The sequence below is a fragment of the Peromyscus leucopus genome, chromosome 16_21, assembly GCF_004664715.2.
Source record: "Peromyscus leucopus breed LL Stock chromosome 16_21, UCI_PerLeu_2.1, whole genome shotgun sequence".
In the NCBI taxonomy this organism is placed as follows: Eukaryota; Metazoa; Chordata; class Mammalia; order Rodentia; family Cricetidae; genus Peromyscus; species Peromyscus leucopus.
The window spans coordinates 5,732,955-5,757,062 of record NC_051084.1 but is presented as its reverse complement, the minus strand read 5'-3'; the positions used below and the strand labels follow the sequence as shown (position 1 = coordinate 5,757,062).

The window sequence follows — 24,108 nt, the reverse complement described above, 5'->3', positions numbered from 1 at the left end:
AGCAGGCTTGAGTGGTGAGACACTTGTATGACCAGAGGGATGTTTCACACAACAAGAGTTCAACTAAAGCACAGAGGCAGATTAAATGAATGGGAAAGAACTGGCCACAGGGGGCTGGAGCGATGGCTCAGAGGTTAAGAGCACTGACTGCTCTTCCAGAGGTCCTGAGTTCAATTCCCAGCAACCACGTGGTGGCTCACAACCATCTATAACGGGATCTGGTGCCCTCTTCTGACATGCAGGGATATAGAAAGATCTCTGTGAGTTCAAGGCCAGCCTGGTCTACAAAGTGAGTTCCAGGACAGCCAGAGTTGTTAAACAGAGAAACCTAGTCTTGAAAAAAAAAAAAAAAAAAAAAAAAAAGAACTGGCCACGACTGGATAGTCACTGGGGGTGCTATGGGAGTGAGGTGGCTTCTTCCCAGCTGACACACAGCAGGGGGAGATCTAGGTGGCCCCACACTCAAATGTAGAAGCACACACACACAGCTGGTCTGCACACTGATGGGGCTGTAAACATTCCCTCAGGAAAGAGAGGGGAGGTGACCAGAGGCCCCATCTGAGATCCAGTCACCACTCCCTGGCTCTAAGCAGCCTTTGGTCTTGGGGGCAGGGTTGTCGGTAGTCGCCTATGGTAGAGTGGAACATTTCGGTCACCGCTGACCTTTCAGTGAGTAACTCCTTACCCACGTTCTTACAAGTGACAAGTAAAGACACTCAGCTCATGGAACCTCATACCATTCATTCCTGATATTTGGATAAAGAAAAACAGCTAACATAACCCAGGACGAAGAGCTACATTTCTAAAAGCAGTTCCCCCAACACAGCTACCTCTGTTTCTCTTCCCTGCCAAGGATGTGGTGAATTTGTGCTCTCGTCCCACCCCCAGCAGGAGACTGACATGTTGAGACAAGATGCTCTGTCTTGTGCAGTCCTGGATACCGAGGGCCATGCCGCTGAGGGGACACGGCACTCACACCCCATGTGGCTTCTTCCACCCACCCCACACCAAATACCCAGGGGGCTCCAACTCACCTTATTGCCCCTCTTCCGCCGTTCAGATAGCTTTTAACTTCACTGCTCTGGCACCAACTTCAAGGCAAAGAGAGGAGGGAGATTACTTTCGTGAGACAGGGTCTCTCTCTGCAGCCTGCTGGCCTCCGACTGGTTTGTTATGGGCTCGGTCGGATTCCACAGCTGCCTGGGTTGCTGTGCTGTGTTGTTTGCTGATATGGGGCCCCCTATTAAGGCCAGGCTGGCCTCAAACTTCAGATCCCCCGCCTTGGCCCCCTGAGTGCTAGGATTACAGGCATATGCCATCATACCTGGCTTCTCAGACGTTTAAAAAAAAGTGATGAACCACAGACTAAGAATGATAAATTAGCCGGGCGGTGGTGGCGCACGCCTTTAATCCCAGCACGCGGGAGGCAGAGCCAGGCGGATCTCTGTGAGTTCGAGGCCAGCCTGGGCTACCAAGTGAGCTCCAGGAAAGGCGCAAAGCTACACAGAGAAACCCTGTCTCGAAAAACCAAAAAAAAAAAAAAAAAAAAAAAAAAAAGAATGATAAATTATCAATATAGTTTAGTATTTGCTAATTTTACTACACTCTTTTGTTATGTATATGTAGGGAAGTCATAGGGATTATAAATTCCATTTGAGTAAAGTTTAAAACCATATATTTTATGATAAAGGGCCTTTAACTTAAGATGGCCAAAGCACTGATATTATATATTTGCTGTAAAGAGAATTATAAGAGTTTTATTTTTCTGATATTAAAAGTTACTTAATAAAGACTTGTTTCCATTAAAAAAACAACAACAACAAAAAAAAAAAACCGTGATGAACCACAGATAAAATGACCATTTTAGCCATTATTAACAGTTCCCCGGCATTAAGCACATTCGGACTGTTGTACAGGCATCACTACCCCCATCTCCAGATCCGTCTCATCGGCCCTAACCGAAAGCTATCCCCATTAACCCCGACACACACACCTCAGGCTCTGATAACCTGCAGTCACGCTCTATTGCCTTGTCTTCCTGTCTGAGATAGGGTCTCAGGATGTGAGCCCTGGCTGGCCTTGAACTCATTAGTGTAGGCTGGCCTTGACTTTGCAGCAAGCCCTTGGCCTCAGCCTCCCAAGTGTTGAGATTACAGGTGGGTGCCGCCCTCTTCATACTTCAGCTCTCAAATCTATGAGTAGGACTGCTGTGGTGGTGCACATCTGCAATCCTGGCCCTCAGGAGGCCAAGGCGGGAGGGTCTGAAGTTCAAGGCCAGCCTGGACTTCATAGGGAGACCCCATATCAACAAACAAAATAACACAGCAACACAGACCGCTGTGGAAACAGAGTCCATAATAACCAGTTCCACTAAGGAAATAAACATTCCTCCCAGTCCTTCCCCTTCCCTCCCATGCAGACTTACCCACTGGGTTGGCAGCAATCCTACCCTGGAGCCAAATCCTCAGCTGCACTCCGCATTCTTTCTCTTAAACATTACCTACCTACCTACCTACCTACCTACTCATTCATTTATTTTTGAGACAGGGTCTCACTATGTAGACCAGGCTGGCCTTACACTCACAGAGACCCGCCTCTGCCTCCTGAGTGCTAGGGTTAAAGGCGTGCGACACCACACTTGGCAAAACACCCCAACTCTTGAATTATGTGTTGAATTCTATCAGGTTCAGCAGTTTCCCACGAAAGAACTTTGAAACGTGAAAAGCTAAGGCTTAGTGCATAAGCCATTCTACACAATGCAGAAAAATGTCCAAGCATTACCTTTCAATCAGAGAGTTCATGATGTCACTGTTTTCTTGAAAAAGGCGAATGAGGTTGGTTGGCAGGGAAAGGTAGTTACATAAATGTTCAAAATGGCTTGTTCCAGAAGCTGTAAATGGGGGGAAAGAGGCACACCCACAGTTACGTCCCATGTAGAAGTGAGAGAGCTATTGCTTCTATTTCTTTCTTTCTTTCGTGAGACAGGGTTTCTCTATGTAGCCCTGGCTGTCTAGGAACTCACTCTGTAGACCATGCTGGCCTCGAAGTCAGAAATCCACCTGCCTCTGCTTCCTGCACCTAGTTCATGAGTAATATGTAAAGTGAACCTTGCTAAGAGTAACATATAAACTGACACAGAACAGATATTTCTGAGACATTTAACAGAGGCTCTCACAGTCAGCAACATGCTGGGATTTAGAGGCAGAGCATGTATGCAAAGATGCATATCAGCATTCACAGGCCAATTACATGTGCTCTCATTAATCAGATGTACTTGTTTACTGTTTTGTTTTCTTAGCATGCCAGGGCAAGCATCACCACTGAGCTCAGTCCCCAGCCCTTTTACGTTTTCTAACTTATCTTTGTTCTACTTTTTATTTTCATTATTAATTTTTTAATTTTTATTTTTGAGACAGGGTCTCTCTATGTAGCACTGGCTGTCTTGAAATGCACTATGTAGATTACACTGGCCTTGAACTCACAGAGCTGCCTGCCTCTGCCACCCAGTGCTGAGCTCAGTGTGCGCCACCATGCCCAGATCCATCTTGACTCTAATGGCTGGAGCAGATGACATGGAACAAACACTTGCTACATTTGAAAGAAATGGAAAGTTACCTTGAAGGTCTGGTGGGGCTGGAACTCCATTTAAGTAATGGAAGAACAAAGCAGAACACTTGAGGAAAGGCATGATGCCGGCCCGGACGCTCCTCCACAGGTGCCAGCCGGAGGGCGCTTCCTCCAAGGCACTGAGAGAGAAAACAATGAAGACAAGATCACTTCAGGAAAACATGGTGTGAAAACAAGACTGACATTTGGAACGGATGCCCTTACGGTTAGGAGTGGGTCAAAGTAATACAGGCAGATATACAGAAAAATTAGAAAATGAAAACCCAAACCAGGTGTGGTGGTGCACACCTTTGATCCCTGAACATGGGAGGCAGAGCCAGGTGGATCTCTGTGAGTTCAAGGACAGCCTGGTCTACAAAGCAGATGCCAGGACAGCCAGAGCTGTTACACAGAGAAATCCTACCTCGAAAAACCATACACACACAAAAACCAAAAACAGCCGGGCGGTGGTGGCGCACGCCTTTAAACCCAGCACTCGGGAGGCAGAGCCAGGTGGATCTCTGTGAGTTCGAGGCCAGCCTGGGCTACCAAGTGAGTTCCAGGAAAGGCGCAAAGCTACACAGAGAAATCCTGTCTCAAAACAAAACAAAAACACAAGCAGAGGTAGGTAGGCCCGCGGTGGCAGCCGGCATAGAGACATGCGGGTCCGTTGGCCGCCCGCAGAGGCAGACGGACCCAGCGGCAGCTGACGGGGACATACAGGCCCAGCAGCGGAGACAGGTGGACGCAGGTGGGCCTGTGGCGGCGGGCCACAGGGGTGGACAGGCCCGGGGACAGAGATGGGCGGACGCAGCTTGGAACGGGGACGCCCCTAGCCCCAACACCTGGGGAAGAGGCTATCTCCGTGGGTCGGAACCAGGGCAAGTCTGGACACTCCGTCTGGGGACAACCCAGGGCCCAACTGCTGATCCTGTGAAACCCAACAACTTGGAGGTGTTGGTGAGACTACCCTGCTCAGCTGAAACCCATCTGGGAGAGGACTCAGATGCCTACAGTTTGAAGTCTGAAGAAACAAGATCAGCTGAGGAGTTGACAAATGAACAAAACGTGACCTGGGAACACAGAAGAAGGCGCTACCCAGTCACCAAACCAGATCACCAGAATCATAAGTATATAATTCACCGACTGAAATCAGCTGTCCCTGAAGAAACAGCCCAATAGCACCAATTTAACCAAGAGCCCCTACTAAACCAAGACTAAAAATTAGAACAAGAGAGGCACTCTCAGACACAGACACCACCTGCACCGCACAGAGGAAAAGATGAGTAGACGCCAGTGCAAAAATACAGGCAACAACATAAAGACCTATATGGCAACATCAGAACCTAGTGATTCTACACCTGCAAGACCTAAACATACCATGACAGAAGAAACAGAAGAGATCAACCCTAAAAATGACTTTAAGAAGATGATAGAGGCCCGTAAAGAAGAAATAAAACATTCCCTCAATGAGGAAATAAGAACTTTCCTTAAAGAGGAAATGAAAAACTACCTTAAAGAGGAAATAAAAACTTTCCTTAAAGAGGAAATGAAAAACTCTCTTAAAGAGGAAATAAAAACTTCCCTTAAAGAGGAAATGAAAAACTCCACTAAAGAGGAAATAAAAAACTCCCTTAAAGAAATGGAAGAAAAAACGAACAAAAAATGGGAAGAAATCAAATCAAGCCAAGAAAAAGCAATTAAACAGATGAAAGAAACATTCCAAGATCTGAAAAATGAATTTGAGACAATAAAGAAAACACATGCTGAGGGAATGCTGGAAATAGAAATCCTGACTAAACGAACAGGAACTACAGAAACAAGCATAACCAACCGATTGCAAGAGATGGAACAGAGAATCTCTGACACTGAAGACACGCTAGAGAAAATAGATTCGTCAGTCAAAGAAAACACTAAAGACAAAAAAGTCCTAACACAAAACGTCCAGGAAATTTGGACACCATGAAAAGACCAAACCTAAGAATAATAGGGATAGAAGAAGGAGAAGAATACCAACTCAGAGGCACAGAAAATATATTCAACAAAATCATAGAAGAAAACTTTCCTAACCTAAAGAAAGAAATACATATGAAGATACAAGAAGCTTACAGAACACCGAATAGGCTGGATCCAAAAAAAAAGTCCCTCGCCACATAATAATCAAAACACTAAACACACAGAACAAAGAAAAAATATTAAGAGCCGCAAAGGAAAAAGACCAAGTAACATATAAAGGTAAACCCATCAGAATAACACCAGACTTCTCAATAGAGACTATGAAAGCTAGAAGATCATGGACAAATCTCATGCAGACACTAAGAGACCACCGATGCCAACCCAGACTATTATACCCAGCAAAACTCTTAATCACCATAGGCGGAGTAAACAAAATATTCCAGGATAAAACCAGATTTAATCAATACCTGTCCACAAACCCAGCCCTACAGAAAGCACTAGAAGGGAAAATCCAACCCAAAGAAGCTAAACACATCCATGAGAAATCAAATAATAGATAATCCCACACCAACATACACCACAGAAGAAACAAGCTGGTGTAGCTATCCTAATATCTAGAGAAAAAGGATGTTTCAAAAGAAGAAGTCTTGTGGCAATGCCTCAGTGGTCCAGGTAACTACCAGAACTCGGAAAAGTTGGTTGAACTTGCGATTGACTGGGAGGCCAAAGATTTAAAAAGCAGAAGATTCTCTCAAGACACAAGTTGTGTGATAATAGTGTGTTTTGTGTGTGTGTGAATGAGAATTTGTAAATGTTGAATTCTAGGCATCGACAATCATTGTCAGTGCAGATTAAGCTGCAAGTATTTATGCTTTAAAACTTAAATTATAAAGCTAGTTACGTCTTTCTAACAACTAGTTTTAATGTTTATGAGCATATTTTACCTACATTACCTTTTCAGGATGTTGAGAAAGTTGCATCACAAGCACAGGCTGGAGGCTGGGGGCTAGATGGTTTTGAGGAAGAGGTCTTGGTGGACTCTTTCATAGAGCAAAGGGAAGCAATGCCTTCTGGAAATGAGCTAAGTTTTAATCTAGTCTTTAAGATTAGAAGTCAAAAACAAAAATATTAAGGAAAGGAAAATCTAATTGATCTTTGAAGCATTGTTATGTGGAATTGAGTGGGACTTTTGAGGCCTTTCTTCCAGAAAACAAGGACTTGGTTGTCAGGCCTACATTAGGCCTAAACCTTGGTGCCATGTAGTTGTACTTAAATCATTTCAATGGAAAGTGTCTTAGTGATTGGAACTTCTAGTGAAGTTTGGAGTTCTTCCATTTGAAAAATGTGATATTTGCATGGGATTGTTTGAATCTTGTTTTCTAGTCCCTCCCCATCACCACCCTCATAGTCTGAAGGTAGATTTTTCTCTTGATAAAGGAACAAAAAAGGTGAACATCTTGTTTGTAAATAGGTATCTAGTAACTAGTGGTAAACTTGAAATGGTAGAATTCTTTAAAGCCTAATTCTAGCTAGCCTTAAGAAAATGTATCTTGCAGGGCGGTGGTGGCGCACGCCTTTAATCCCAGCACTCGGGAGGCAGAGCCAGGCGGATCTCTGTGAGTTCGAGGCCAGCCTGGGCTACCAAGTGAGTCCCAGGAAAGGCGCAAAGCTACACAGAGAAACCCTGTCTCGAAAAACCAAAAAAAAAAAAAAAAAAAAGAAAATGTATCTTAATTACTTTTGAACCTGTATTCACCTTGTTTTTTTCAAATATCTTAAGTTATATTTTCTTTTTCAGAGCTGCTTCTTATTTGGGGCTACTTTTTTTTTTAATTGAGGCGTAATTCATAAAAGGGTATATTGTTTTGATGAGACTTTTTACAACTGTGGCTGGATGTCTTTCTTTAGTCTTCCAAGAAGGGCCATTTTACTTTTTTAGAGTTACTTTTAAAAGTCATGAGGTCAACAACTTGGACTACTATGCATGTAAGTGCTAATGCAAATTAAAGCCCAAGTTGACCTCCAGCAGCAGTTCATTCTATGTTGACAGTGAGAGAACACTTTGCCTGTTAGGATACTGTTACTCGTGGACTGAAATGCTGAAGAAACCCCTCCCCTATTTTGTTTTTTTTGCAAAAATCAAGGTATATTCTAGGGTTTCCTGGTTGACCTCAACAGATAAACTGAGATGATAGTCTTAGTTCAGAAATGATCTGAATGTAGATTTACAGTCTTACGTGTACAGCTGGCTAAGTGAGATCGCTTTCACAGTTCTGCATGTATTCCATCGGCTCCCCATTAGTCACTGAACTCTTAAAACTGGTATTGTAACATTATCACAATGTTTTGCGCCAATTTTATAAACTTTACAGTGCAATATGTGTTCCTTTTCTGAGGCAAACCAAAGGTATATTTCTCAAGGTTCTGCTGCTATCAGCAGCGTTGATGGAGGATTTTTTATACATTTGTAATAGATAGAAATAAACCAGAAAAAAAGAAGAAAAAAAGTGGTGGAGGAAAAGGTGAACACTGCAAGAATACTCAAAAGGGCTGAGAGTTGCAAACGCCAAGAATGGCTTTGCATAGTAAATGGAATAGAACAGCTCTGAACTATAGCTTACTTTTCCTGGTTTGGTCTGACAGAATGATTGAATGCTTTTGTACAAAAATCAGAGCCTTAAAAACAAGGATTTGGTGAGATTGTAAAATGGTGTGCCACTTTGGCAAAATAGTTTGGTGGTTGGTCAAAATGCAAAACACTGTTACTCTGTTACTCAACAATTCTACCCTTAGGAATATATCCTCAAACTACTGAAAATGTGCACCTATGAAACATGTACATGAAGGTTTACAGCAGTGTGTTGCTAATAGTAAAAAAGTTAAAACAACTCAAATAGCTATCAAATACTGGAGAGAAATAAAATGTGGCTTATTCATACAATAGAATATTATTAAGACATAAAAATGAATGAGAAACTGACAGATTAAATGACTTTGGTGAACCTTCATAATTCCATTTGTAGATCTTTCCATTTCTAATTTATAAATACATTTCGGGTTATAAATTATAAATGTACTGCCTCCTGTCAACATTGTATACTTCTATTTGATGATTTCTGTGTCAAACATTATATGGAAATGTTTCCAAGTGTTTTCTGTATTAACTGTGAATGAATAGAACAAAATAAATTGCCTGTGATGGAAAAAATAAAAAATAAAAAAAACAAAAAACAAAAAACAAAACAAAAACAAAAAACAAAAAACCCCTCCCCCCCTTATTCCAGAACCTTAGGTCACCACACATTACTCTGTGCACTGCTTCCACACTGGTCTGTCTCACACAGCTGCACTATGTGACGTCTAAAACTATCGTGCTATCTAGATCATGATACCTGCTGTACTTTTTAATCCAGTCACTGTATTTAGAACACGCTGATCATCAAACTATGCCCTACACAAATATCTGGATCACTGTCAGCTCCTTGCTGGCATTAATAACACCAGGACATACCCTATAAGTTCTTCTGTATGTTAGACTACTTCATTAGTGCAGGTTCTCAGATGGGCTAACTAAAGAGCTTTTCTTTAATGTGTGTATGTACCTGTGTGGTGTGTCCAAATGTGTGCGCGCGCTCAGGGGCCAGAAGAGGATGTTGGGTGCCTGCTCTCCACCACTCTCCTTTTATTACTTTGAGGCAGGGTCTTTTCCTGAGCCTGGAGTTGTGCTGGAGGCCAGCAAGTCCCAGTGATCCTCCTGTCTCCACCACCCACGGGGCTTTTCACATGGTGCTGGGATTCGAACTCAGCTCATAGAGTTTGTGCACTTCCCCTCACTGTGTCTATCTCTCTAGCCCAGAACAAACATTCCCATAGGTTCCTGACACACATTGTTAAGACCTAAGAGAGACTGCTATTCCAAGGCACAGTGACACCAGACCGTGTTTCTGTCGCTCTTGGATCATCTTACAAACACACTATGCTCATCTGATCTGCATTCTGAAATTGCTGATAAGACAACTTATGTTCTTTTTGTTTTGCTTTGTTTTGGAGATAGGGTTTCTCTGTGTAGCTTTGCGCCTTTCCTAGAACTCACTTGGTAGCCCAGGCTGGCCTCAAACTCACAGAGATCCGCCTGGCTCTGCCTCCCGAGTGCTGGGATTAAAGGCGTGCGTGCGCTGGCACCGCTGCTACCACCGCCCAGCTGATAACTTATGTTTAGGAGAGCATCTTCAGAGTGCATCTTCAGAGTTGGCATCTTACTGAGCGAATATAGGGCTCACCACCAAGTGAGCGTCCAGACATTATCCCCTTCTCTCAGAGACTCAGCTGTGTCAGGGCTGTGGGCACTCACTCCTAGATCTTTGGCACAGCAACACACACCGACCTCCCCCAGCTAACAAGCCCACTGCTTTCTCATGCTGACCCCGGTGACCCCCACCGGCATGTGGGAAGTACCCCTGAAGACTGGGGTCTCACCTTCCAGTACACTGGCGAAGGGTGTTGTGCAAAGAGAGGACAGCGAGTTCCTCTTCCCCGGTGGGGTTTTCTTGATCCATGCCATTCTCCTCTGAAAGACAAAGACAGTGCTCTCCACTCCTGCGGTGTGGCTGAAAGGGCTGGTAAGTATACCAGCCACGCGCCCAGACATACCCACACACTCCCACGTCTGTTACTCTTATCTTATCTTAATTATTAATATCTTATCTTAAGATATTCTTATGAACACACCGGACTTTATTTTATTTTTTAAAGATTTATTTATTTATTTATTATGTATACAGAAGAGGGTGCTAAATCTCATTACAGATGGTTGTGAGCCACCATGTGGGTGCTGGGAATTGAACTCAGGACCTCTGGAAGAGCAGTTGGTGCTCTTAACCTCTAAGCCATCTCTCCAGCCCCACACCGGACTTTATTTTCAAGGGTGCACACAGTACTGATCTCCATCTGACCACTGAGGCAGCCATTACAATGTGGGCAGGATTAACTAATATACTGTCTTGCAGCCACCATGCAGTGGGGACGATCAGCTCACACACTGTCTTGCAATGTTTGAATAACAGGATGCTTGAATGGAAACATAGCTTGAGAATGAGCTCCCTGGGGCACTAACAAAATGTGAGCTAAAACAAAACTGGCATTCTGAAACAACATTCAGCTGGGCTTACTTTATGCCGTTCACAGATGAATGGACTCAACTGAAAAGCACAACCATTCATACAGCAGGGGATTCTCACAGCAGAAAGAAACTGAACTGAAAACTTTTTACAGAAGACAAACAGGAAGAGCAAGTAACCTGACTGTGATTCAGATAATGCTCTCCCAGACGTGTTTGCTTCTAACCGGGAAAGCTCAGAGTCCAGAAGCTGACAAACGGGCACTGGGAGTTACCTGTACATGAGGTAAGTAAGATCTGTACGATGTGCGCCATGGTGACCAGATGGAAGATGTGCAGGTCTCCGGTCCTGAGGCTGCTTCCCGAGAAGTCCTGGCACTGCAGGGCCGGGAAGGCCAGCACCAGGCCCACCTGGACATGGAGAGAACGTCAGCACAGGCCTCTCCCCAGGCCACGCACCTCTGTGCTCTTCCTGGGATCTTAGCCCTCCACTTAAACTTAAGATGGACAAGGGGACCCTGAGACCCACCAGGACCAGCTCAATGACTGACCGGGGCTGAAGGGGCCTGGAGGGCCTGTTACTATCACTTCATTTATCCAGTGGGTGCCCTATGAACAGACTGCTGGTAATGATAAAAAATCGTATGTGAAATCCTTGCATTTTCTTAACACTTATTTTTCCGTTTATGCACCCTAGGGTGTGGGGATCAGAGGACGTGACCTCCATGTTTGAGCTGTGGAACACACATGCCAAATAAATGTTGTTGTTTAAAGTGAAAGGAGAAAACACACCAGGTAGAATAAAGAAAACACACCAGGTAGTAGTCAGCCATTAAGACTGAAGAGATGGCAGGTACAAAGAAAGGGATGGAAGCAGACACACTAAATGAAGTGTGTGGGCCAGAAGGACAAATGGAGCACATATAGCATGTTTTCTTTCATCTGTGTATCTAGATAAAAAAAAAAGCCGGGCGGTGGTGGCGCACACCTTTAATCCCAGCACTCGGGAGGCAGAGCCAGGCGGATCTCTGTGAGTTCGAGGCCAGCCTGGTCTACAGAGTGAGATCCAGGAAAGGCACAAAGCTACGCAGAGAAACCCTGTCTCAAAAAAACCAAAAAAAAAAAAAAAAAAAGAGGAGGAGGGCCCAGAAAGTAGAAGGGATTTGCAAATATGATAAAAATATGTGAAATGTGTATCTGTAAATTTCATAGGGAAATCTACTATTTTGACAATGAACATACCTAATTTAAAGAGAACAAAAAGGAGAGGGAGGCAGTCTGCCATTAATATTGTGACCCCAGGGCTAGAGCTGCTCGGATTTCCTAAAATGCACAAAACCACGAAATGGATGCTGCATCCATGCCAGGTTCACATATGCAGTGGTGCTGTTTTTATCTCTTAGTGGGGTAAAAGCAGACGGCTGTACAGATCTCAGCCACAAAGCCAAGTAAGAGAGGAAGGACCCCCAGACGGACCCGAGCCCTGGGCTCCTCAGAACCTAACTAGACATGGCTGTGCAGAATCCGTGGCCAGAGCACCTCCTGGGCCTTTCTGGCTCGAGACTCCTCAAGCCCAAGGCAGTGCTCACTGTGGAGGGAGGGCAGTGAGGAGGACGCAAGGCAGACTGTAAACACGCACCAGTAAGTGGAACATGTCGACGTCCAGTATGCACGGCAGGTCTTCATAGCTGTCACTAGGCACCAAGGCTAGAGAAGGAAGGGGACACATTAGCACACTTCAGAGGCCAGCATCAGTGCAGAGGCACCACGTAGAAAACACTTCATTTGTAACCGAGACATTAGACTCCTACAAAGAAAATTCCCAAAGACCAGAAGTTGCCAGAACATAGATGGTCACAGACACTGGAACACTCACATGCGAAGAGTTTACAGAAGTGTCCTTGTACCACAGGAAGTGACGCCACAGTCCAATGTGCTGCTGCAAATCGTGTTAAAGACCTGAGACAGTCGTCCTGAAATAAAGAAGTCTTACAGTTACCAGAGAAGGAGCAGACCCCTTCTAAAGATAGACTATGAAACAAACAAAAGCAAGTCCTGCCAGCCCACAAACACAGGTTCTTTGGCATCTTTACAGAAAACGGGTTTTACTGAGAGGAATGAATGCTCTTACCAGTCTACAAGGCAGAGGCCCGAACAGGGGCTTCTCTTCATCACTCAAAATTCTTTCTAAAGATAAAAGATGGTTAAGAAGGTAAATTGAATGCCATGGATATTTTGTTATTTTCTTTCTTTTTTTTTTTTTGGTTTTTCGAGACAGGGTTTCTCTGTGTAGCTTTGCGCCTTTCCTGGGACTCACTTGGTAGCCCAGGCTGGCCTCGAACTCACAGAGATCCGCCTGGCTCTGCCTCCCGAGTGCTGGGATTAAAGGCGTGCGCAACCACCGCCCGGCAATTTTGTTATTTTCTTAAAAGTTACTTTCTTTGTACATTTTTAAATAAGTTCTATTATATCTTTTCTTTCTTTCTTTTTTCTTTTTTTTTTTTTTGAGACAGGGTTTCTCTGTGTAGACCAGGCTAACCTTGAACTCACAGAGATCCACCTGCCTCTGCCTCCCAAGTGCTGGGATTAATGGTGTGCACCACCACTGCCTGGCTGTTTTTGTTTTTTAATGGCAGGGGTCTCACTTTCAAGTCCTGGCTGTCCTGGAACTATACAGACAGGCTGGCTTCAAACCCCCGGAGATCTGCCTACCTCCGCCCTAGGATAAGGAGTGGGTCACCACAACCGGCTTCTAAACAGGGTTCTAATCACCGCCCCGTGACTCAAGGAAGCACAACCCTGAGCGTCTTACCTAAGCTCTGGATGGTGTATGCGCAGCTCCCCCAGCACATGATGGGCACACGGGGGTCCTTGTCATTGGGATTAACCTTCAGTCCCACCTTGTAAGTAGCTATTCCAAATGTTGTCAGCATCTCTTTTATGCTATCCGAATACGGGTTCCTGTGTAAACATGCATAGGTTTAGTTCAAAAGCTGCACACGTGGATAAAATGGCTCCATGTCTCAGTCACTCTGTCCTGCGCTGCAACCAAACCTTTCATCTCTCCAGAGATGGCTGTATGCCACTGTGCCTGACTGAGGGGAGCTATGCTCTGTGCATGAGCAGAGAAGGGCTCAGGGCTGAAGGAGAAGGGACAACCGGGTCCATTTACTGTCTGAAGTGTGGGACTTGTGACTGATTCTCAGCGATGCCCCCACAGCCACCGACGCGGGAGTTTCCAGAACAGAATCTTGGAGGAAAGCTCCTCTAACACCGACATCTGGGAGCCCTGGTTCAAAAGCTGGTGGTGGCTACTGACCTTGCTGTGAGACTTAACAAGCTCTGACCTGCCCAGCAGGTACCCACCGAGTGTCTATGGTTCACTGTTAAATAGCTACCCAAGAAGCAGACAGACGGAAGGAAGTGTCATAAACATTCACTTAAGTCAGTGAGAAGAAACTAAACCCGGACGGGGTATGGCTTAGTCAGAGTATGTGAGCAAGGCTCTGGGTTCAATTCCCAGTGTGGACAGGCGAGTGGGCAGAGGAAGCCAGGCCAGAATACCTGTTGAGACTAAGAGGAGATCAGCCTAAGAAGGCCAATCTAAGCAAACAGAGGGCCACATCAAAGGGAGAAACTCAAGACACCGCAGAGACTCAGCAGGGAAGGGTTATAAAAACTGTCCAGTGACTAAGACGACACATGAAAGGGACATCAGAAGGACACTTCAAACATTCCAGACAAGAAAAGATACCAAGAGTTCAAACTAGTTACGTGGCAAGGAACAGGAGTCAGAATGTCCTTTGTTTCTCAACAGATACACAGAACCCCACCTGGTAGTGCATGGCCACCCCCAAAGGCGAGGTGCCAGTTTGAGTATGGAACCAGCCAGAGCTACACTGTGAGACCCTGTCTCAAAAACCAACCACTAACCAACCAACCAACCAACCAACCAACCAACGGAACACAGTCAAGGACAGCTGTCAGGACAGCCATGCCCTGTCCTGACCTGGGCAGGAGACAGGCTGTGTGCTGGAGCAAGGCCTCCAGGACAGAGGATAGCTGACAGGTCTGGGCGTGGGAAAGCAAGCGCCAGGCCTGGGTCGGGACCACCGGCCCACCCAGGAACAACCACACTTTACAGAGAAGCAAGCTTAGAAAGACAAGGAGCTGGGTACTCTAGGAGAGAGCACCCGCTACAGGATGGAGTCCTGTCAGCACACAGAGGATTACTCAGAACACACAATGCAAAAGCTGACACTGATTTAAAACGCCTTCCCCAAATGACCTTATCTGACAATAAGGTACTGTTGAGTTCAAAATCCAGCATAGGGCCACAGAAAGAGCAAAAGGAAAATATGGAGGGTACGCTGTTTGGTCTCAGAAAAGACCAAACAGCAGGCCCGGGGGAAGCAGAGCAAGCAGAGGCCTGAGGCCTTCTCCACATTAGACCTTCCAGGTCTGTTTACTGGTTCCTCTGCACATGAGAGGCACAGACTCCAAAAGAAGTCTTTCCCATTACAGATGAAGAAGGAGGCCCACAGAGGTCAAGGAGTCTGCTCCCTCACAGACAATGCACAGTGGGACCAAGGAGCCTGGGTAACCAGAGTTTGGGGGTCTAAGGGAAAGTGGCAATCAGGAAGAAGCCTGAGACCTGGTGGGCTGGAAGCTGAGAGGCCTGGATTTAGATGTCGTGATGGTGTGTCGGGGATCAGGACACAGGCGCTCAAGAGGGTGGAACCTCTACACTGTGGTGCTCACCCTCCCTAACGCAGCGACCCTTTACTTCAGTTCCTCGTGTGCTGCTGACCCCCATCATACAAGGATTTCCTTGCTACTCCATAACTGTAATTTTGCTACTGTTACGAATTGTAATGCAAATATCTGATACACGGGATATCTGATATTCATCCTCTGTGAAAGAATCATTTGAGGGGCTGGAGAGACGGCTCAGTGGTTAAGCACACTGGCTGCTCTTCCAGAGGTCCTGAGTTCAATTCCCAGCAACCACATGGTGGCTTACAGCCGTCTGTGAAGAGATCTGGTGCCCTCTTTTGGCCTGCAGGGACGCATGCAGACAGAACACTGTACACATAGTAAATAAATAAATCTTTAAAAAGAAAAAGTCATTTGAGCCCCAAGGGTGTTGGGACCCACTTATTACAGTTTTGCTAGTCTACTACAATTAACATCATACAGCAATTGACCTTCAGAACTCAAGATGAACACTGGTAATACTTCCCTCTCAGGCCTGCCGAGGCACACTCCACCAACAGCCCACTTACCTTTTCCAATGGGCTAGATTTAAAGGGAAGACTGTCTTATACTCACTCAGGATGAAAATCAGGCCGGAAGCCTTCTGGGACCTGTATCTCACTCATGTCTTCTATGGTCTCTGAAGAGGAAGTGTCTGCAGAAATAGGCAGTTTATATAATTATTCAGCAGAACACAATCTATGTATTTCAGCCACGTACACAAACATACAAACAAACAAGTAACCTGAAGACAATTCCCATTATTACAAACTGCCAAACGTCCCCCCAGAGGGTAGCGAGTGCTGCTGTGGCTGACCAGTGCACGGCCTAGAGCTGCTCGGGCTGCCCTCACAGTACAGCCACTAAGTGGAACAAGGCCGAGAGAGTGGTCACGACAGACTCATGCCACAACACTTCCCACAGGCCCTGAGGCCCTGAGCGCACAGCAGGGTTCTGCCACGGGAACTACCGACGACGTTATCCCTGGCGCTCAGTCTCCCCATGCAGGGAGTCCATCAATGGCGGACAGAAGTGCTATTATAAACACACGCTGTGTGTTCTCAGAAAATGGGGAGTCAAGTGTACTTTCCTGCAGCACAGACAAGTGGACTGAATCAGGCTACGTATTTTCACTGTTTTCTGGAGTCCGGGTCTAGCCATGTAGCCCAGGACGGCCTTAGTCTCCTCAGTGTCGCGATCACAGGTGCGTGCCACCATAACTAGCGCATATCAAATTTTAAAATGGAAGGTTTCACTTTTAAATATATAGAAAGGGGTTTTATTATTTCTATACTTTTAATTTCTTTTGAGACAGGGTCTTACCATGTCACTCTGCCTGACCTTAAACTCACAGAGATCTGCCTGCCCCTGCCTCTCCAGTGCTGGGACTGACGGTGTGTGCCACTATGCCCAGACTTTACAGTTTTTAAAAGATTTATTTTTAATTTATGTGCATGAGTGTTTTGCCTACAAGGAAAGTTTGTGCACCGTGTGTGTGTCTGGTCCCCACTGAGGTCAGAAGAGTGTGCTAGATTCCTTGGAACTGGAATTACAAACAGCCACCATGCAGGTGCTGGTTACTGAATATAGATGTTTTAAGAGAGCAACCAGCGTTCTTAACCACGGAGCTATCTCTCCAGCCCCTATTACATATGTTTAAAAATATCCTTTTTATTTCTCTGAGTGTGTATGTGTGTCTCTGAGTGAATACAGATGTGCATGTAGTTGCCAGAGCTGGAAGAGGGTGTTGGATCCCCGCAGTTACAGGCAGCTGCAAACCTGTGATGTGGGTGCTGGGAACTGAACTCAGGTCCTTTGCCGGAGCAGCCAGTGCTCTGAATCACCGAGCCATCTCTCTAGACTCTCGTTTTAAAACACTTATAAACAATTTTGTCTGGAGACACATTTTCCAATCAACTTACACTTTAGAGGAAAAAGAAGGCAGGTTACCAGGGCTGGTGAGATGGTTCAGTGGGTAAAGGAACTTGCTGCCAAGGCTGATGGCCTGAGTTGGATACTTGTAACCCACATGGTAGGAGAACCAACTCCTATAAGTTTCTTCTGATCTCAATATGTGCGCCACAGTATGTGCATGGGCATGCACGAACATTGAACACACACACACTCTCTCACACACACACACCACCCCCCCCCCACACACACAAACACCACCTCCCTCCCTCCCTCCCTCCCTCCCTCTCTCTCTCACACACACACACACACACACACACACACACACACTTACACACAAACACCACCTCCCTCCCTCCCTCCTTCTCTCTCTCTCTCTCTCTCACACACACACACACACACTACACACACACACACACACACACACACACACACACACAATCGTTTCCAGCACTTACCAGAGGCATTTTCTTCTTTCCTCAACATCTGCAATGCTTTTACCTGCTGAGATAGTGTTCTAATCCACTGTGTCAGATCTGGTTGGTCTGAAAAATTTAACCTCCTAGAAGAGATTACAGAGAACGCTTAATTCTTTATTGGTTAGTTTAATTACCCAAGTCAATCCTAGAGCCACACGGTGGCAGGAGAGAACAGACGCCCAAAAGTTGTCCTCCCACTGTCACATGATGGACTGGGGACATCTACACGTGTGAGATTATGGGTTTAATGCCAGCAATGGAAGCCAAGAACTCAGAAGACACTGACCAACAGAAATGAAGTTATACTGATCAATGATGGCGCTATCATAGAAAGTGTCACTTATTTTTAGTAATGAAATATGGCAGAACTTAAGTCTCACAGTTACCACCTCCACAAACCTTCACCACATGCTCAGTGACAAGCTTAGCAATGCCCTTACTGTAAGATGCCCGCAGCATCCCATCTGATCCTCCAAATACACCTGTGTATAACTGTGCCCATGTTATAAACAGGGACAATGAGCCACGCAGCCTGACTTAGGTCCTGAGGGGCAGAGCTGAGCCTTGAACTCAGTTATGTCAGATCCCAAACTGTCCTATACCATCCTTCACTTATGGCTATGCCTGTAGTTGGAGAGCTTTTTTTTTTTTGGGTCCCACACCAAGTCCCGCCAGTCCCGGAGCCCATTTATAAAATAAACACACAGACGCTTATATTATTTAAACTGCTTGGCCATTAGTTCAGGCCTATCATTGTCTAGCTCTTACTCTTATATTTAGCCCATTTTTATTAATCTATACTTTTATTGGTACCTTACATCTTGTTTGTCTTGGCGCGGCTCCAGGCAGCCTCCCTCTCTGTCTTCCTGTTAGTCCTGTCTATATTTCCTGTCTGGCTACTGGCCAATCAGTGTTTATTTATACAGAGCGATATCCACAGCATATGCCATCATTAACAACCATGAGAAAGAACCCAAACTAGCCACCAAAGTCACAGGTAGAACTGACTGAACAGGCACTTGATACTTCCTAGTTCAAATACAGAGGTAGGATAGCACCAGGATGTGCCTTTGCGGTTCCAGAGCACAGAGGAAATGGGAACCGGACAACAATTATAAACGTTTTATGGCACCAAAGCCAAAGCCAAAGCCAGAGTCCCTAAACTGAACAGAAAACCCAGCCTCTGCTCTGAACTGAATTCAAAGAACTGCACAGAAAGAGATAATTTATATCCATAAAACTTACGTTAAAAACTTATAGTTATTTTTTAAAGATTTACTTGAACCCGGGTCCTCTGGAAGAGCAGCAGTGTTCTTAATGGCTAGGCCATCTCTCTAGCACTCAATCACTTTTAATTTTATTTACTGTGGATGTGTATGGTGTGTGTGCCTGTGTGTGCCATGTAAACATATGGAGAGCAGAAGAGTTTGTATGTTTTTTTAAGATAGAGTCTTACTGTGCGGCCAGGTCTAGAACTCACAGAGATCTAACCTCCTTTGCCTCTCCAATGTTGGACTAAAGGTATGCGATACCACACTCAACAACAGACTGAGGTCTTTGGGAAGTATGAGGGAACATCTCTAAAGTAGGAGCTCCAGAAATAAAAGTTGTATTTTGGCTTGTTCCCTTTTAAGGATCTCAATCAAACTCCACAGATCTGCTAGGAGAAGTGACTGGATAACACGTCCAGAAGGTTATCTGGGGGGCATTATGCAGTTTCCCAGAGCCGAGTCTCCCTCCTCCACCACCATCTACAAAGCAAACCTCTGCCGCCCTGAGCTCACCTGCTGAAAGCATTCCTCGGGGGGAGCAGCAGGGGGATCACGGTGTTGCTCAGGCACTCACAGAGCGGGCAGAGGAACTCGCCGTTCTCCACGTCATAGCTGGTGTGCAGGCGCAGCCGCTGCTGCCTCCGCTGCTCCTTAGCTTGAACGGAGTCGAAATACCTTCACAATTAGAGAAGAGGGGTCAGCACCCACGGAGCCACGGCGGCAGGAGTGCAGGCAGCCGCAGTCGGAGTCATGCTTCTTTCAAACAATTAAAAACCTGAACTAAACCGAACTGTCTCAGACACAGGCAGCTGGACCTGAAGAGCAATTTTACTCTTCAAAGTGGATTTGGAGTCTTAACACAGAAACATCATCATCATCATCAACAACAACAACAAAACCTGACTGCTCTAATAAGCTTTCAAGAGTGGGAAGAGTCTCTTCTCGGTGCTCTCACTGGCCATTTTCTCAGGGCTGGTATCAAGGAGATTTTGATACAAAGCTACATTAAAATGTATCCGACACTCTAGAAGTTTCTTATTAATCCTTTACATTCATTACAAAGTACGTACTTATATTAGTCAAATATATAAGAAGTTTGCTAGCATCTTTAGTTCTTTTTATCCCCACCCTCAGAATGAAATGTCCTTTGCTTTAAAAGTCAATTTTGAGCCTTCACATGGCTTCTTTTGAGTAATGTAAGAATATAACTTACCTTTGCCAACAATGGGCATGCATAACGTGCCCACAGCTGCCAGTGTGTGTTCCGCAAGACAGATCAGGGTGCATGAATAATGGATCATAATTTTCTGCATTACAAAACAAACAAAAACAAAACAAAACTCTAAGCATTTATCTTTCCTATGATCAACGTGCGTCCTTAGATTTGTAAAGACCTGGGTGATGAAATGCTAATTTACTCTGACTTTAGATATCACCAACTTAGGCAAACCTTTGGTAACTGAAAAACTGAGACTCTTGTAATCTCATCACCTGTGGAAATCAAACAGCCCTGAACTGTGAGGGTGGAAGTGCATTAGGTAGCTGGCCCTCCATCCCCAGGACATCTGTGGTGTCCACAGAAGGCAGACCAAATGTCCAGGGGAACCCTCTATGGGTCCTGACACACCTGCCTTATGTCCTTGTCACTCTCTCCTTACACAGCATCGAAACTGTAACCTAGAGATCCAGTATCTAGGAAGATTCCCCAAGGTCACATGCAAATTCTATGCATTTGAGCAGGGTTTCCCTGCTTAGTACTGTGGACAGAAGCCAGACCCCCATTCCCAGCAAGTGTTCAGCCCCTGAGCTCTGTCCCAGTACTATACCATCTTATATAGGGACCTGAGCATCTATGAGTTTTGATACACACTCCGGATAATAAAGGATCATGATCTAGCTGAAGCTTTGGTTGCCCAGAGACTCCAATTCCCCATCATGCCTCATGCCCTGAGCTTCGAGAAGAAATGCTAAGAAATACGAGACACAGTCTCGTATTATCGCCCTGTCTGGCCTTGAACTCAGAACCACCTCTGGCCTCAGCCTCCGAGTGCAGTGATTACAGATGTGAATCAGGATGTCTGGCATGGAGGCTGCTTGTATGTTTTTGTCAGTGACGCTGGCTTACAATCCAATACAAAAGCTGGAACTGACCTGGATCCTGGATGAATTTGGTTCTGTCTTTTGACAGTACAGTTGATCTTTGAACAAACGCTGCCAAGACCATTGCCCTGCTCTCCACAGTGACCTCTTGCTCCTCTTGACACAATATGCAGGTGACAAACTGTCTCTGCTCAGGGACCTGGGTCTGCGCGGGGCCCAATGCTGTAAGCGCTGTATCTGAAATCAGAGGGCTGCAATAAAAAGGTTATGACTATACTGAATGAGCCTGGGAAGTGTCTCTATAATCATTAAATGACAGAGTCCAGGTGGTACATGTTGAACCCGTGGTCTTTAAACAGGAAGTAGTAGGAGTCTTTCATGTGCTTAAAACCATCTCTAATCTTTAGAGCAATCTGCCTGCAGCACATTCCAGCCTACAGTGTTCATTCCCTCCTGAATGTCAAAGGTTCCCTGTAGAAAATAACGTTCTAGGTGGATACACAGACTACCCAGAGCTAGACATTTCTCTTTTGTGTGTGTATGTGGGGGCCAAAGGTCAACCCCAGGTGGCAGGGCCTCTGACTGGCCTGGGGCTTGCTGATTAGGTTAGGCTGTCTGGCCACTGCCCGAGGGACCTGCCTGTCACTACCTCCCCAGTACTGGGACTACAAGCATGTGCCAGCATTTGGCTTTTTTCTGTGAGTTCTGGGAGCACACTCAGATTCTTGTTTGTTTGGTACACAGTTTACTAGCTGACCTTGGGCTATTTCTCTGGCCTAGAAGTGAACACCATTTAATGGAGGCCACAAAATTACCCACACTTCCACTCAATTCCGTCAGCATTAAAAGCACACGGAAGAACCAATGGTCAAGTGTTAAAGGCCATTATCTTGTCTACCTGTTGTCAAGAGTGGCAGAGGCAGAGGCGTCCAGCTCTATGGTCTGCTGGAAGAGCTCTTTGTTCTCATCAATGAAGTGCCGCTGCATCTCCGACATCTGGGCCATGATCTTCTCGCGGCGCAGTCTAGCAATCTCTGCTTTCCTTTTCCTCTCTGCTTTGTCTTTGTCTCTTGAGCTCTGGAATGATGCTCCATTCAGTTAGAGTCTTAAAGGCCAGACTGTCTTTCCCCCTAAGCAAAGCATCTGCATTGTAGGCATTAACTAAGATACATGCCACCATCTTCTTATATAAATGCAAGAGGCAATCTAAGATGCTAAGGGAAAAGACAAACTAGAAAATTGCTATAAGTTAGTAAACGCATCTTCTGGAATTTAACCTTTGTGAATAATATCAACTACTGACTTGCTGCAGAGAAACTTAATTTGTTCATACTAACCTACTAAAGTTTTAGTATTATTAGTCTACCTTCTTTTTTTTTGGAGATACAGTTTTAATATGTAACAGTCTTGGCTGACCTGGAACAAGTTATGTAGACTAGGCTAAGCTCAAACTCAGAGCTCCACCTGCTTCTGCTTCTGAGTGCTGGGGCTAATGGAATATGCTGGCGTGCCTGGCTCTAGCTTGTTCTTTTGTTGTTGTTTTTTTCCCCAGACAGAGTTTCTCTGCATATCCTTGGCTATCCTGGAACTCACTCTGTAGACCAGGTTGGCCTAGAACTCAGAGATCCACCTGCCTCTGCTTTCCAAGTGCTGGGATTAAAGGCGTGCGCCACCACTGTCTGTCTTAGCTTGCTTTTTCTTACCTCTTCCATTATGGTTCCTTCTGCCTCTGACACAGGACTGGTGGAGGAACTCTCTCTTATCTTCTTAATTGCATTAAACATCTGAAAAAAAAATCTGTTATCCTGATGAAATGCTATTACAAATAACAAGTATTTAATGTTTCTCACAAGACACAAAGCAATGTGGAAATGTTACCTTCAACAACCACCTAATCATGTCTTTGTGGACCTCCAGGGAGGGAGCGTTCTGCAATGTCTCCAGCATCGCTAGGATGCTTGGGGAGTTGTTGGGTGCATCACCAGGTTCTAGGAAAGAGAAGTAAAAGGCCTAAGCACACTCACACTGCACAGCACTTACCCCTGCCGAGGACTGAACTGCGCACCACACCTGCCGCCCATCATCTGACCGCGCTCAGACGGTCTTGTGTGTGTCTGGGCGGGCCTCCTCTGTTGTTCTTTACCTTATGTTTTGAGACAGTATCTCTCACTGGGCCTGGAGTTCAGTGACTGGCTTGACTAGCGGGCTAACCAGCCCTTGGGACTCATCCCCTGTAACTGACACCTTATAATGATCAGATGATGACTGGACTCAGCGAGGTTTTTTGGTGTGGTTATTGGAAAACAAAAAGCATCGTTGCCGAAGAAGGCAGAAGGCAGGATGAGAACTCATGGGAAATGCGGGTAGAGAGAGAACACAGAAAGGCTGGTGCCTATGAAGAGCACAGCACATGTGCAGTGGGCAGAGGCAGCTTCTACCTCTGCTCTTACCACATGCATGGGTGCAAAGGAGGAAACCAGACATGCCATGACAAACAGGACTGCTGCTTATCTTAGCACAGAGGCTGCACCTTCATCTGTCTCAGCTAGCAACTGCAGCTCCGCAGTTACCAGCCTGCTTCTCTCCTGGCCTCAGGTCGCAGCCTGGCGGGAATTCTGTTCCCACAGGCACCAGCTCTGATGCTATAGTTAAAGGTAGCTTTAACTAAATCTCTATCGTTCTATTTATAAATAAAACTCGAGATTCAAAGGCTGGGTGAAAACCTGCCAGCTCAGAGAGGCTGAGTAGCACCTAGCTAACCTTGCTGGCGTCTCCCAAACAGAGCGTCCTTCCACTTCAAATCCCCATACTCCTTCTGGTGCATTGCTCTCCCTCTTCCAGACGCCTCTGATGCTCTAGGATTACTTCCTGTAAACTAGTTGCTAACTCAGCCTCCTGACCCAAGGTTAATTTT

At 45.5% G+C, this 24,108-nt stretch overlaps 1 protein-coding gene across 2 annotated transcripts in view; it reads right to left on the bottom strand.

Annotated features, from left to right (window-relative positions):
* Ubr2 (ubiquitin protein ligase E3 component n-recognin 2) overlaps nt 1-24,108 on the bottom strand; it is an 88,467-nt gene that overhangs the window by 9,119 nt on the left and 55,240 nt on the right. For both annotated transcript variants that reach the window (XM_028887178.2, XM_028887179.2), the window contains exons 27-43: nt 23,073-23,182; nt 22,898-22,978; nt 22,093-22,271; nt 21,246-21,445; nt 20,308-20,401; nt 19,608-19,769; nt 17,803-17,906; nt 16,010-16,088; nt 13,491-13,639; nt 12,810-12,865; nt 12,555-12,651; nt 12,318-12,385; nt 10,954-11,089; nt 10,039-10,129; nt 3,616-3,746; nt 2,782-2,890; nt 1,035-1,091 (exon numbers count right to left, since the gene is read on the bottom strand). In XM_028887178.2, the coding sequence (XP_028743011.1) occupies nt 1,035-1,091; nt 2,782-2,890; nt 3,616-3,746; nt 10,039-10,129; nt 10,954-11,089; nt 12,318-12,385; nt 12,555-12,651; nt 12,810-12,865; nt 13,491-13,639; nt 16,010-16,088; nt 17,803-17,906; nt 19,608-19,769; nt 20,308-20,401; nt 21,246-21,445; nt 22,093-22,271; nt 22,898-22,978; nt 23,073-23,182 (1,903 nt within the window). The remainder of the gene's footprint in view (nt 1-1,034; nt 1,092-2,781; nt 2,891-3,615; nt 3,747-10,038; nt 10,130-10,953; nt 11,090-12,317; nt 12,386-12,554; nt 12,652-12,809; nt 12,866-13,490; nt 13,640-16,009; nt 16,089-17,802; nt 17,907-19,607; nt 19,770-20,307; nt 20,402-21,245; nt 21,446-22,092; nt 22,272-22,897; nt 22,979-23,072; nt 23,183-24,108) is intronic.